Genomic DNA, 16132 nt, shown 5'->3' on the forward strand with positions numbered 1-16132 from the left:
ATGCCGTGAGTAAAATACCAAACTTCTTAGCAAATTTACTTGGCGCAGTCGCAGTGCGAACATTGCGCATGCGCAGTTTGCGGAAAATCGCTGCGATGCAATGAAAAATAACGAGCGAACAACTCGGAATGAGGGCCAATGTGTAGATTTCGGGCACATTGTGCACTATGGGGGGCATTCCGAGTTGTTCGTTCGCTAGCAGTTTTTAGCAGCCGTGCAAACGCTAAGCCGCCGCCCTCTGGGAGTGTATTTTTGCTTAGTAGAAGTGCGAACGAAAGGATCGCAGAGCGGCTACAATAAAAAAAATGTGCAGTTTCAGAGCAGCTTCAGACCTACTCCTAGCTTGCGATGACTTCAGACTGTTCAGTTCCGGATTTGACGTCACAAACACGCCCTGCGTTCTCCCAACCACGCCTGCGTTTTTCCTGGCACGCCTGTGTTTTTCCGAACACACCCTGAAAACGGTCAGTTGACACACAGAAACGCCCTCTTCCTGTCAATCACTCTGCGGCCAGCAGTGCGACTGAAAAGCTTTGCGAGACCTGGTGTAAAGCTGCATCGGCCGTTGTGAAAGTACATCGCGCATGTGCATTGCGCCACATACGCATGCACAGAAGTGATGTTTTTTTTGCTTCATCGCTGCGCAGCGAACATTTTCATCTAGCGATCAACTCGAAATGACCCCCTATATCGTCTTGTGTATATACAGCATTAGGGTTACTCAGAGTTGATACGCATCTCACCAGCATCCTATGGGTGGAAGTAACTTGGCAGCAACAAGGCATTCGCACGTAGGTAAAGTGTACAAATGGGAGTGTAGAAGGAGTTGCAGGCTATTCAAAGGTGATCATATGGATCTCTTGAGACAAAGATAAGGCTGGTGCAAATTCTCACTGGTAGTAAAGGCGGCTACTTTTACAAGCGGCCGCAGATGTGGACAAATTGCATGCAACTCTGAATCAGCCACTAAATTAAAAGTTTGTTATCCAAACTGCTGCAAAAGCTTATGTCATCCCACTCTACATCTATTCTGGACCCTCCATTGACTCTCTACACCCACCACCACAAATTCTGTCCTATATAAAAACCCTCCAACATCATACTCCTAATCCATCTTCAAAAATGCACAATGATCCATTATTCTGGTCTGATCCATTGGAGGCAATTCACGGTAAGGGCCCTCATTCCGAGTTGTTCACTCGCTAGCTGCTTTTAGCAGCATTGCAAACGCTAGGCCTCCGCCCTCTGGGAGTGTATCTTAGCTTAGCAGAATAGCGAACGAAAGATTAGCAGAACTGCTACTAATTTTTTTCTTGCAGTTTCTGAGTAGCTCCAGACCTAATCCTAGATTGCGATCAGCTCGGTCCGTTTAGTTCCTGGTTTGACGTCACAAACACGCCCTGCATTCGTCCAGCCACTCCCCTGTTTCTCCAGACACTCCCGCGTTTTTCCCTGGCACGCCTGCGTTTTTTAGCACACTCCCGGAAAACGTTCAGTTACCATCCAGAAACGCCCCTTTCCTGTCAATCACTCACCGATCAGCAGTGCAACTGAAAAGCGCTGCACGAACAACAGCAAAACTGCTAAGTGTTTAGTTAAATAACTAAGCGCATGCGCATTTAGCAACAAATCGCAGCATAGCGAAAATCGGCAACGAGCGAACAACTTGGAATGACCACCAATGTGCGGCTGTGCACATTATCAAGAAATACATATCCCCGACATTGCAAATGTGCAATGTTGGCAGCCATTAGGGCTTGAGTTCAAACTGTTTTCTATCACTTTGCAGTAAATCACTCAAATTTAATAGCCTTCTTCTTTGTTTTCATATGGATCAGTCTTAAGTTTAGCCCTATTGCAAATTAGGTTTTTCCTATTTGAGTTGCATTCAGTAAATTACTATTTTCTAGTTATTTTCTCTTTGCTTGAGAGAATTCTGGGTGATAAGCAAAGGTAACATGAAACTGGACCAAGCCTAGTCAGAAATAATGACCTATAGATCCCAACAGACAATGGGCTTTTCTAGTTATGAAACCTGTTCCCAGGTTGTCAACTCTGCCAGGCCACGTGAAAATCAGTCCTGATGCTTTATGCCAAGTGTCAAAAAACCCTCAGATGACTCCTGTTCCGCTGGAGACAGGAGTATCCGCTCTCTAGGTCGACCACACTTAGGTAGACAGTCATTAGGTCGATCACTATTGGTCGACATGCATTAGGTCAACATGGTCACTAGGTCGACATGACAAAAGGTCGACACGAGTTTTTCACAATTATTTTCATTTTTTTTACTTTTTCATACTTTACGATCCACGTGGACTACAACTAGGAACGGTAACCTGTGCCCGAAGCATGGCGAGTGAAGCAAGTCATGCGAGGGAATACGGTGCACTAATTGGGGTTCCCAGTCACTCTATGAAGAATACGACACCCATCTTTTGTCATGTCGACCTTGCTCATGTCGACCTAATGCTTGTGTCAACTTATTTTGGGTGTCGTAGTGGTCGACCTAGACACTGTCGACCTAAGTGTGGTCAACCCTATGAACCACACCCGGAGACAGGATGTAAGAGTCTGAAGTACAGCTCTAACAAATTGCTCAGGTCAGTTTTTTGTTGTTGTTGTTTTAGGTATTCTCTTCACTGTGGGGGTCATTCCAAGTTGATCGCAGCCAGCAACTTTTTGCTGCTGCTGCGATCAATAGTCCACGCCTATGGGGGAGTGTATTTTAGCTTAGCAGGGCTGCGATCGCTTGTGCAGCCCTGCTAAGCTACAAAAATTTCATGCAGAAGTAGACTAGCCCTGGACATACTTACCCTGTGCGACGTTTCCTGCTATGCTGGAGCAGACTCTGACGTCAGACATCCGCCCTCCGTTCTGCTGGACACGCCTGTGTTTTCCTTACCACTCCCCGAAAACGATCTCCAACGCTCCGGATCCGCCCAGGTACGCCTTCTTCTGTCATTCTTCTTTGCGGTCCGCTCTGCGACCGCTTCCTTCTTTAGCCGCGACGTAACCCGGCGACCCCTGTCACCGCGCAACGCCGCGCATGCGCATTCCGCACCCGTTCGCACCGCAGCGATAAACCGCTGCGTGCGAACGGGTCGGAATGACCCCCTATATTCCTCTAAAACCAAACACTTCCCCTTATTCCTAGGCGTTAGCTAAATATTGCTCAGATAGTTAGTGCCAAAGGAGGGTTAACTAACTGAGTAATTTTGTATATTATCCTAGTTAATTTAATAGTTCATGCAGGTTCTGCAAGGTCAGCAATACGGGTGGTCTTCAGTATGCCGGCTGTCGGGATCCCAGCGCACAGTATACCAGCGCCGGAATCCCGACAGCCGGCATACCGACACTTATTCTCCCTCGTGGGGGTCCACGACCCCCCCCTGGAGGGAGAATAAAATAGCGCGCCACCGTGCCCGCAGCGTGGCGAGCGCAGCGAGCCCGCAAGGGGCTCATTTGCGCTCGCCACACTGTCGGTAAGCCGGCGGTCGGGCTCCCGGCGCCGGTATGCTGGTCGCCGGGAGCCCGACCGCCAGCATACCATACCACACCCAGCAATACAACCTGATAGCATACATAGAGTACAGCTATCAGTGTCACTGTAATGGCAAAGATCGCCTGCCCTAAACTGTCAAGAGGGCAGCTTAGAATTATATTAACAACATATGAATAAATGCCACACTAATGATACTCCTCGTCAGACATATTGAAAAGGGAACAAAAAATAATTATATCTACAGAAGTAAAAGGAGCTTAACAATCTTCCAAAATATAATGCAGTCAAACAGACTGTATAGCATCGTTGCAGCCCGCCAAGGGTAAAACGTAAACAGGGTAAAACGTAAACAGGGCAATGAGGCTTCTCCCCTTTATTCCCACTGTTTAAGCACCCAACAAATTTTAAGAAGTACATGAGCTGAGTGTGGGGACTGACGAGTTAATAGTCCCTCACTGCAAACCAATAGCACCGGCAGCAGAGACTTTCCCCAACCCCAGTGCAAGTCTGACTACCAACAGGGGGAGAGGTAACGACTGGTTTTCTCCGCTCCAGCTCCAGAGTGCAGTCTAAGGAGAATTTAATAACTGTCGCAAAAGGCAATAGCTCCCCCAGATCCAAGGTGGTAAGGCCCGAGGTTCCGCTGCATAGCCTGTATACAGAAGAGGAAGCAGCATAAAAAGTACCTTCTGCCCCTCAGTCCCCATCACACCACTGTAGCTTGACAGTCACCTAGATCAGTGGTTCCCAAACATTTTTGAATCAAGGCACCCTACAGTATCAGAATTTTTTTCACGCCACCCTAAGCCAAAGTTTCTTATTGAGACGTTAGAAAGAAATATTAAATTAAGTAAATTGTGTTTATATGTCATCCTTAGGTTCAGCTGTTTGGTGAGGGACAAGATTTGCTTCTATTTGTCCACATATTTTAGGATTGGCAGCCACCAGCACTGGGTTTGCGTATTAAATTGACCATAAATAATTTTAATTGGTTCTGGGCCACCAACCCAGGCCACCCTGCAAGTGTCCTGAGGCACCCAAGGGTGCCACGGCACACAGTTTGAGAACCACTAGCTTACATGTCAGAAGCTATGCAACCTTGCACAGAGTTGTAAATACAGCGCATGAAAAAAAAAATTATAAAATGAATAAAGCTATATGCAGCTGCCAGGCAGTATAATAAGATCGTGCCCTGGTCCTGGAGCATTTTCAAAAAAAAAAGGGAGTCCCAGCGAGGCGATAAAATACACAAGTGATGCTGCATCCTCCGATAACCAGCGCCATCTCAGGATGGCATTAGTAGGGTGTGCTGAGGAGACTAAATGCTTTTTTTTTTTAGCATTTTGACTTGTCCCATTTTTGGATCCAATAATTCAATATTTATTTTTTAGTTATTTTTTAAATACACATTTTTTTTTTCCATCAAGTCTGGAAGTGGAAGTCCAAGTCCTGCCTTCCTGTTATAGTGTGCATGCGGGAGTTGGGAAGCCGGATCACTAATACGATTATGGCAGCTGACTGGCTTGGTGAGCAATAATACTACTCTTACCACTGTCACCGGAGAGCTGAACATAAGTGTCAGCTGCCCTGGTGGGTTTTTTTTTTTTTTTACTCAAAATATATTATTAGCAGTTTTTGAAAACTACAGCTAACAACAACCAAGATACAATGGGCATTTGATAACAGTAGGATGTAGAAAACAATAAAAACTTAAACAGAAACATAACATATCAACAACAGTAAGTAAAAAAAGAGCAATAAAAGGGGAAGAGAAGGGTTAAAGAGGAAAAGGGGGAAAAAAATCAAGAGACAAGATAACAACGGATACACATAAAAATAAATAAGAAATATAAAAATTAGACCCGAGGGAAGAGGAATCAAAGGAGACCAAACAGGAACCAATAGTATATCCCCAACCAAATCCAAAATCACAAATCAACATAAGGATACATTCTGAACATTTGAAATGGCTTAAATGTTGTGTAATACTCAAACCACAACCACCATTTGATCAAAGGAGAGGCTGTGGAAGTGGAGTATTTGAGTCCAGTGGTCTCCATATTATAACTCTTTCGGACATGTGTTATAATCTTAGAGAGGGCTGGGGCTGGGGGTGTGGGGTTTTTCCAGTATTGGGTAATAGCTGATCTGCGGGCAATAATAATCTGACCAGTTTCGTATCTACAGTGCGATTGGAGAAAAGTTTGATACTGATGGAGTAAAGCAGTCTCAGGTCGTAATGGGAGCGTAATCCCTGTAACTTGTGAAATGAGGCTAAAGACTTCTGTCCAAAACTTCAGCAATATCGGACAAGATCAAAAGACATGAAGTAGGGTACACACCTCTCCACAATTCCTCCAACAGAGCCGCGAGTTGTTGGGCCAAAATCTACTGTATGCATACGGTCAGGTGTGAGGTATATTCCTTGTATCAGCTTAACAAGCATTTCCAAATGATTAATGCATTTAGACATTTTAAAGACATACCTAAATATCCTCTCCCACTCTATATCTGATGGGGTAATATGTAAATCATGTTCCCACTTGATTTGAACTGATAACTAAGGAGTTTCGCTAGGTGCAATAATATAGCTATACCACAATGAGATTGTGCCCTTTAGGGACAGGGAGTACAATATGGAAATTATAGAGGATGGTGAGGGGCCATGATCAAGGAACCTACTTGCAAGGTTTAAAGGTAATGTCTGATACGTAAATACTTACAGAAATCATGAGAGGGAATGTTATTTTGAGACTGGAGATGTGCAAATGATCTGATACCAGTAGTGTCCAGAACGTCAATACATTTGGTTAGTCCCAGTTCAAACCAGGAAGATAGGGAGAGGTTCATGATTAGTGTAGACACAGTTTTTAAAGATAATTGGGCTGAGGGCAGCACAAAATCCCCAATGATGGTAACCATCATGTCCCAAGCATACACAGAATCAACTGTACTCTGCAGAATGGTGTGTAATAGTGGCCTAAGACCAGGTGCTAATCAAAGGAGGTTCTCCAATGGTATAGAACCAGACAAATGCAATTCAGTTTCCATTCAAGGTTTAGGATAGGTAAAATTAAACCAGTCGGAAAGATGCGCCAACATACTGGCTAGTTGATAAAACTCTAGCTTGTTTTAGAAAGAATCCTTCTGACGATAGACTGAAACATGCGGTCATGAGAAAGTCTAGCACACTCTCTCTTCCATATAAAAGAGGAATACACCAAATAAAATTGATTAAGTGTTCAGGGTAACATGTATGAGATGGCTCGAAAGAGACACAGTATCTTGGGAAGGGGCATCATCTTTACTGCAGCCATCCTACCCATCCATGATATCTCATAATTAAACCACGAGTAATTACAGTGTATGGTAGTGTAAAGATCTGCAGGGATTTTAACACCCAAGTTACCAATCGAGGAATCCTGCCGTGTGTAAGGATAGACAGATTTAAGAAATTGGAGCAATTTCTTGATCAATGTCCAGCGCCAAAGCATCTGACTTGGAGGTATTTAGTTTGTAATAGGACGCCTCAGAATAACTTTGAAGTACTGCATGGATAGCCGGAAGGGAAACAGTTGCACATCATCTGCAAAGAGACCAATTTTATGCAGGCACTAGCCCATCAAAATACCCAAGATGTGGTCATGGGGTAAAATACTTTCAGCAGGGGTTCTATAGTTAAGGCAAATATGAGTGGGGAAAGGGGGTACCCCTGTCTAGTTTCATTAGAAATGGGGAATCTATTGGACAAAAATCCATTGCTATAAACCCTAGCTGAGGGTTCTCGTACAATGCAAGAATAGCCTGACCTGGTAATTGTTTTTAATTACATTTCGAGATGAACAGTGATGGTAAAATCTTCATTTATGAGGGGTCTTGATCACAATTTAACACCAACAAGATTGAAAACTGGCTAGGTAGATTTCTCAGCATAGCAGTATCAAAATATGAGGAAAATCTTTACAGTATGAGAATAAACCAAAAGCAACTCACACAAAAATGTCTTCATGTTACATGATCTATGGACCTTATTCAGGTTGGATTGCAGATTCTGCTTAAAAGCAGAATCTGCAATCGTTTCTTTCGCATGTTGGGGGCCGCCCATCATGCTGGCCGTCCTGCCCAGCTCTTGCGATCACAATTTAATTGCAGCCCCAGCAACTGTGGATGACCCCTGCCTTCACAGCCTGGCTGCAAAGGCAGATGCACCGTCGCCATTTTTCCCTTTGGAGTGGCTGCATGTGACGTCATGCAGCCGCTCCGATAATGGTGGCCACCAAGCTCAATCAGGAAGAGGCGTTCGCAGTCAATGCAATCCAATCATATTGGCCGGGCAAACACGCGCAGGATAGGACCTGCACATGCGCACTACTCACCTGATAGGGCAAAGTGCAGTCACATCGCGATAGCGATACAACCTAAATAAGGCTCTATGGCCCTCATTCCGAGTTGTTCGCTCGCTAGCTGCTTTTAGCAGCATTGCACACGCTAGGCCGCCGCCCTCTGGGAGTGTATCTTAGCTTAGCAGAATAGCAAATGAAAGATTAGCAAAACTGCTACTAAATAATTCTTTGCAGTTTCTGAGTAGCTCCAGACCTACTCCTAGACTGCGATCACCTCAGTCCGTTTAGTTCCTGGTTTGACGTCACAAACGCCCTGCGTTCGGCCAGCCACTCCCCCGTTTCTCAAGCCACTCCCGCGTTTTTCCCTGACACGCCTGCGTTTTTTAGCACACTCCCGGAAAACGCTCAGTTACCTCCCAGAAACGCCCCTTTCCTGTCAATCATTTACCGATCAGCAGTGCGACTGAAAAGCGTCGTACGAACACCAGCAAAACTGCTAAGTTTTTAGTTAAATAACTTAGCGCATGCTCGCTGCATACCATGCGCATGCACATTTAGCAGCAAATCGCAGCATAGCGAAAATCGGCAACGAGCGAACAACTCGGAATGACCCCCTATGTCGTCAAACTTGCAAAAAAAAGTTACTACACCCCACTTTGTGTCCACCCACCCATGGCCTTTTTTCCTAATATCAGGTTATGAATACTAGAGAATGCTAAATTTCATGGATCAGATGCACAACTACTGAAAACACTTTTCTAACACCAATCTTGTTATGTTCATTGGATATTTATCTCTGGCTTACATAATTGGTGATCAAGTAACCCACAACGTTATCAGTGATTTCTACAACACTCATATCCTTATTGTAATATATAAAGTAAGCCATATACTGTATTATAATAGTGTAATTCAACACACCGTATATTGTCATGCAGACAAACAGAAAAGTATTTTTACCGGTAGAAGCCAGCTTTCATCCAGGAAACTGGAATTCTGTTGAAAAGCCCAAAAGTCACAGTTACAACAGCCAAATCCCACCTCCACATAAAGCATTTACAACTGAAAACACTAGCATACAGTACCTGTAGATCTAGAGCAAAACTGCTTTGCGAAACCACTAGAAGCATAGACAGGAAGGGCTCTACAGGAGAGAGAGATGGTTAATTATTGTGAATGGAGAATTTTGTGAGGATAGGATGCTCATTATTGTAAAGAAAAAAATTAATAAACAAATACAAGTAATAGTGTAAAGGTGCATACACACTTGCCGAGAAAATTAGTTACGTCGCTCATTTTCACCCTTCCTGAGTGACCTCGCTCATTTTCTCGGCAAGTGTGTATGCCGCCAGCGTCGATTGATGCGCGGCCCCGCGGGTCGGCAACTATTGTCGCTGTCGATAGAGCATGCATGCACTATCTGGACTGTTGTCCAGGAGCTGCATGCACGGGCGGCCGCTGTGTGACATCACTGAGCGATATGAACGGTCATATCACTCAGTGTATACTGGCGGCCACTGATCGCTCGGCCCGGGAGGGGAAACACTAGATGACGTTACTCATAGAGCGACGTCTTCTAGTGTGTATGAACCTTAAGAAATGTTACAAAAAAAATCTGTTTATTATCACATTGGGTTATTGGAAACACAAATTTTAATTACCAAAGTGTTCCTCATTTCCTAGTACAGAGAACAGCGGATCGTACCACTGCAATAAAGAGATGTAAGTTAGTGAAAAATAAAGAACAAATAATATTCCACTATGATAATGTGTTACTCAAATACATATATTAGATTTTTGTTAAATTGTTTAAAACTTAAAAGGAGGTACAAAAAACAAGAAAGGAACAATAGGAGGAACATGTAAGAATGGTACAATATTTGTGCATACACAATATAAACACATTTAAACACTGACACAGATTCACTGTACTGTACTGTACTAACACTGGCCCTCATTCCGAGTCGTTCGCTCTGTAATTTTCTTCGCATCGCAGCGTTTTTCTGCTTAGTACGCATGCGCAATGTTCGCACTGCGACTGCGCCAAGTAATTTTGCTATGAAGATAGTTTTTTTACTCACGGCTTTTTCTTCGCTCCGGCGATCGTAATGTGATTGACAGGAAATGGGTGTAACTGGGCGGAAACACAGCGTTTTATGGGCGTGTGGATAAAAACGCTACCGTTTCCGGAAAAAACGCGGGAGTGGCTGGAGAAACGGAGGAGTGTCTGGGTGAACGCTGGGTGTGTTTGTGACGTCAAACCAGGAACGACAAGCACTGAACTGATCGCAGATGCCGAGTAAGTCTGAAGCTACTCTGAAACTGCTAAGTAGTTTGTAATCGCAATATTGCGAATACATCGTTCGCAATTTTAAGAAGCTAAGATTCACTCCCAGTAGGCGGCGGCTTAGCGTGTGTAACTCTGCTAAAATCGCCTTGCGAGCGAACAACTCGGAATGAGGGCCACAATCCATAACTCAAGAAGAGGCACAGAAATGTGTATGACCAAAGTAAAATCATATACATAAAAGCTACCTAAGATATAGTCTGGAAGATCTAAGGGAACTGAAAACTAGGCGGATTATGAGTAAGGGGTAGTCCTGGATCCCACTATTAGATATTCGTGCCAGCTATACCACTTCTTCAGAGGAGAAGAGGGGGAAGTAGACTAAGGACAGCCCAGCATCTCCATCCTAAAACTATAATTAATTTTGGATGAAATCAAAGCAGGTGACAGAGAACATCTTGCGTTCAAAACTGACCAGCTTTTGTAGAAATAAGAATACAACTCATAACATATCCTTTGCGCTTTGGTATAGATAACGGTAATAAATGCTATATTAAGGGACAAAGACATGCTGAGCACTAAAAACTTACAAATATGCACTTGGTTACTTTTATGAACCAAAATATTCTAAGTAGAGCCACCATAATAAAATAAAAAAATAAAAAAAATGGACCTTCAGACAGGAAGTAGATACTGTAGATGGCAATGTGTGTTTCTTAAAAGGTGGTGAGTGTATCAGCTGTATAAACATTTCCTTTTTCTGCAGTGAGTTTACTATGTAAAGTGCTAGGTAATACTTAGCAAACTAAGGGCGGAATTCAATTAGCCCAATTCAATTACATGCTTCAGATATATTTTTCTAACATCTTTAAGAACAAAAATCAAATATCATACAAAAATATATATTTCTCCTACGTCCTAGAGGATGCTGGGGACTCCGTAAGGACCATGGGGTATAGACGGGATCCGCAGGAGACATGGGCACACTATAAGACTTCGAATGGGTGTGAACTGACTCCTCCCTCTATGCCCCTCCTCCAGACCTCAGTTAGATTCTGTGCCCAGGAGTGACTGGACACACCCTAGGGGAGCTCTACTGAGTTTCTCTAAAAGACTTTATTGTTAGGTTTTTTATTCTCAGAGAGACCTGCTGGCTACCAGCTCCCTGCATCGTGGGACTGAGGGGAGAGAAGTCAGACCTACTTCTTCTTAGTTCAAAGGCTCTGCTTCTTCGGCTACTGGACACCATTAGCTCCAGAGGGTTCGATCACTTGGTGCGCCTAGCTGCTTGTTCCCGGAGCCGCACCCCCCTCACAGAAGCCAGAAGAAAGAAGCCGGGTGAGTATGTGAAGAACAGAAGACTTCAGTGACGGCAGAAGACTTCAGTAATGGAGGTACAGTGCGGCAGTCGCGCTGCGCTCCATGCTCCCACACACCAACGGCACTCACAGGGTGCAGGGCGCTGGGGGGGAGCGCCCTGGGCAGCAAGTTACTGAGGGTCAAAACCGCTGGCAAGAGATGCATATTCGGTGCCAGGGCACCGTGTACGATACCCCCGCCAGTATAACGCAGCAGCCGCGCTGCGCGCCATTGCTCCCACACACCAACGGCTTTGCAAGGGTGCAGGGCGCAGGGGGGGAGGGGAGGGAGGGGGGGGGCGCCCTGGGCAGCAATATATGCCTCTTTGAGTGTGGCAAAACGCACTGTATACGGACCTCCACCAGCATGAAAAGTTATTTTAATAGCGGGGCTGAAGCGCGCCAAGAAGGGGCGGGGCTTAGCCTTCACAACAAGATTCAGCGCCATTTTCTCCATGTCCCCGCCAAAGCAATGTATAAGTGCAAATGAGGGGGGGGCACAGTGTTTTAGTGCTATATATAGGGAAATATAGCACTATTTTAGATAATGGGTATGTAATCATTATTGTTGTGCATATATCTCTATGTGTTCCCTGTCAGATATACCCACTATAGGTTTTAGTCAACATATGTCGACATGCGTGAGTGCTCTGTCACAAACAGCTGTGGGGATCACTGTCGGCATCGCCGACGCCTGTTGATACTTGATTCAGTAGATGCAGTATCAGCAGGTCGGTAGTTGTATGCTTGTTAAAAGTAAACACTGTATGGGAGACACAGTAGTAGGTGGGTGACCCTGTCGGCACCAACTGTTCTTACTGGGTGTAAATTAACATGCTGTAACTGCTTTATACCTGTATATATATTTATATGTATGGTATGGTTCCATGGGCCTGTAGCTCGAGCACAGACATGGTAGTATATGTGGGGAAGTGTTATTAAAATTATATATGTATACTTCCCTCGGACCCCTCGGGGTTGCAAGAATGTTATTTTGCCTGGTTACTACTCCCTCCTGTCGATGAATACTAGGTTTTCTGTCGACCATAACGTTTCCTGCTAGATCCACAACTGGGGCATTTCAGTACATGGTCATACACATTCAGAACACATTAATGTCACTAGGGACCCGACGGTTCCGGACAATCCGCTTATATGTATGTTATATGTGTATATATATATATATATATATATATATAGTTAGGATATGTGTTTATATGTGTATTACAAATTTACAATATGTATATTCATATTACGATTTCTAATGAATGCTGAAGTAAAGTTATTCCTTTTCATGTGCTGGTCGCTCTGTTGATAAAAGCTCTAGGTCGGCTGTGACGAGTTGGTCTCAGATCCTCTCAAGGAGTCCGAATGTTTATTCCTTTCCCGCCGCGGATAGAATACTGTGAAAGTCAACTACTGGTCGACACGGAGCCCTGTCACAAAGGATCGTACACAGGAAGCTGAGTGAGATTTTATTTCTATGCTTTGGCGTTATTTGCATTACATGCACATGGGGGAGTGTTTGTATTCGGAAAGGCATCCGATAGAATTACCCTAAAGAGAGAGGGGATGTTTCTTATGTTGATTCTTCTCTATAACATTGCGGCAGGCTGCCGTGCGACTGCAGTAGGTGTGGCCGGGAGAATGCTGAGGCTGACTCCGAGAGAAACTGGAGTTTTTTTCCCTGGGGCGGTGTACCGCTGTTTGGGGATGCCTCAGTTAAGTCGATCTCGGCGGATACCACTGGTAAGTCTACCTTCGTGAGTTAGATCCCTCACAACGGTTGGTGACGCATTCTGTTGTGGGATGCAGTCATTTTATCCGGTTCGTTACCGTTCTTTTTTTCCCTTTCTGTGCAGATAGTGGAAGGTGAAAAGGTAAGAGTTCTGCAGCCTTGTTAGGTTCGCAGAAGCAGATGTCGTTTTCTGTGTCTACCACATCCACCGCATGACGCTGGGTCTATCTGGCTGGAGCCCACACCGGTGGGAACTCGTCTAATACTCTTCAGGCATTCCGGGAATGGTCTTGGGCCTGTGAGTTAATAATAGAATCCATAGGGGGACATACTGGAGTTTACAGATGATTTCCCTCACTGGTTTTTCAAATAGATCTCACCAATTCCCCTCTGGAAGGGGAGGTAGTACGCAACGCCATACCAGAGTTGCGTCACGTTCAGGACATTGTCCTGCAGTCTCTGTTTAAAAAAAACAAAAAAAAACGTGAAGGTAGAAAAGGGTTTAATTGCGTTTTTCGCCGCATTCAGCTTACCTGGGTTGATATCCAGGATTGTCTTTGCCATTTCACCGGAGTAATGGCAGTAGGATGGTATTCTTTCAATAGTAAGAGCCATTGTTATTCTGTACTGAGACACTCTCCTGATTAAGGCGAGGTCAAGAAACAAGTGGTGCAAATCGTTGTTTCCCTCTGACTGTTCTCTAACACAGGGATTGGCTGTTGTTCCCAACGACGCAGATGTCGGAGGTGGGTATCAGAGTAGAACGGTAATGAACGGTTGAGGTTCTGTGTTTTCCTGTGGAAAGAGGTCTGAGTTGCAGTGACAATCCATCAATGTGTTCCGTTGATGAAGAAGATGGGTGCGGCCTAAGAGGCCTTTTCGGTGTGCAGGTCAAATGCCAGAGTGGTTTTCACGGGACCAGTTAAAAATGTGGTCCGGGTCTCACCTGCACATGCACCGGATAATCCTAATGGCCAGGATATCGCTCCTGAGGTGTCTGCTCAGTTCTCACCTCCTACAGGGACGAAGGTTCGGGATCCAGGATTAGATCCTGGTGTCCATACATGCAGATCTCCAAGGCTGGGGAGCAGTCCTTCCAAGGGAAGTATTTCCAGAGGAAAAGGTCAAGCTGGGAAGCTTGTCTGCAATAAGCTTTCTTGAATTAAGAGCTATTTTCGACGAACATATTCTTCGTGATCTGCCGTCTTGCTTCTGTCGGACGACTTGACAGCAGTGGCGTAAGTGAGCCGCTAGGGCGGAACTAGGAGCAAAGCCGCAATGGCAGAAGCCGCAAAGGTTTTCCGCTGGGTGGAAAGATTGGTAAACGCTATATTTGCAGTCTTCGTTCCGGAGGTGAACGACGGAGAAATAGATTTCATCTGCTTACGCGATCTCCATCCGGGAGAAATACAGTCGTCATCGAGAAGTTTTCACAGAATTGACAAGTCTTTGAGGTGTGCCTCAATTGGACATGTTGGCGTCTCGCCTCAACGAGAGACCTCAGGGATATTGTTCCAGGTCAAGGGACACTCAAGCTATAGCAGTGGATGCCCTCGTGACACCTTGGGTGTTTTCAGTCGGTTTATGTGTCCCCTCCGCTTTCACTCTTTCTGAAGGTGATAAACGTAAGAAGAACAAAGGTTCAGGCGATCCTCATTGTTCCGGTCTAGCCAAGGAGGGCTTGGTATACAGATCTTCAAGATTTACTCATAGAAGATCCCTGGCCGCTTCCTCTACGTGAGGAACTGTTGCAGCAAGTTCCGGGCGTGTATCAAGACTTACCGCGGCTGCGTTTTGCGGCGTGGCGGTTGACCGCCATATTCTGGCCCGAAAGGGTATTCCCAGTGAAGTCATTTCCACACTTCTTCAGGCTAGAAAAGAAGTAACGGCAAAGCCTTACCTCCGTTTTTGGCGTAAATATGTGTCTTGGTGTGAATCCAAGAAGGCTCCTATGGAAGACTTTCAGCTGGGTCGTTCTTCTCCATTCTTTGCAAGCAGGTGTGGATGCAGGCCTAAAGTTAGGCTCCATTTCAGTGCAGTTTGGCCTTCTAAATTTTCTTAAAAAAAAAAAAAAAGGAATTGGCCACCTTTCCGGAAGTTCGGACTTTCGTGAAAGGAGTACTGCACATCCAACCTCCAATTGTGCCCCCATTGGCACCGTGGGACCTTGACGTGGTGTTGCATTTTCTTGTGTCACACTGATTGGAACCTTTATGAAAGGTTGTCTTAAAATTTCTCTCTTGGAAAGTGGTCATGCTATTGGCCTTGGCATCCGCGAGGCGGGTGTCGGAAGTAGCGGCTTTGTCTCACAAGAGCCCCTGTTTGATCTTCCATGTGGATAGAGCGGAATTGAGAACTTGGATAATAGTTCTGCCAAAAGTGGTTTCTGTGTTTCGCAGAAACCAGCCTATTTTGATGCCTGTGGTTACTTAAGCATTGGCTGATTCAAAGTCTCTCGATGTAGTCAGGGCTTTGAATATTTATGTCACCAATTTGGCTCAGATTGGGGAAATAGAGCCTCTGTCCGGTATGCTCCCAGCATGATTGGGGCGCCTACGTCTATGCAGTCTGTTACACGCTGGATCTGTGATACGATTCGGCGTGCTCGTTTTACGGCTGGATTGCCGTTACCGAAGTCGGTGGAGACCCATTCTACTAGGAAGATGGGCTCTTCTTGGGCGGATGCCCGAGGAGTCTCGGCGGTTCAACTTTGCCGAGCGGCTACTTGGTCGGGTTTAAACACTTTTGCTAAGCTCTACAAGTTTGATACTCTGGCTGATGGGGACCTCATGTTTGCTCAATCGGTGCTGCAGAGTCGTCCGCACTCTCCCGCCCGGTCTGGAGCTTTGGTATAAACCCCATGGTCCTTACGGAGTTCCCAGCATCCTCTAGGACGTAGGAGAA

At 45.2% G+C, this 16132-nt stretch overlaps 1 protein-coding gene across 1 annotated transcript in view; it reads right to left on the bottom strand.

Annotated features, from left to right (window-relative positions):
• Window positions 1-16132, bottom strand: part of LOC135055958 (uncharacterized) — a 179550-nt gene that overhangs the window by 146832 nt on the left and 16586 nt on the right. Inside the window, exons 5-7 of the mRNA XM_063960586.1 lie at window positions 9507-9552; window positions 8931-8989; window positions 8806-8841 (exon numbers count right to left, since the gene is read on the bottom strand). Of these exons, the coding sequence (XP_063816656.1) occupies window positions 8806-8841; window positions 8931-8989; window positions 9507-9552 (141 nt within the window). The remainder of the gene's footprint in view (window positions 1-8805; window positions 8842-8930; window positions 8990-9506; window positions 9553-16132) is intronic.

This window comes from Pseudophryne corroboree, chromosome 3, assembly GCF_028390025.1.
Source record: "Pseudophryne corroboree isolate aPseCor3 chromosome 3, aPseCor3.hap2, whole genome shotgun sequence".
In the NCBI taxonomy this organism is placed as follows: Eukaryota; Metazoa; Chordata; class Amphibia; order Anura; family Myobatrachidae; genus Pseudophryne; species Pseudophryne corroboree.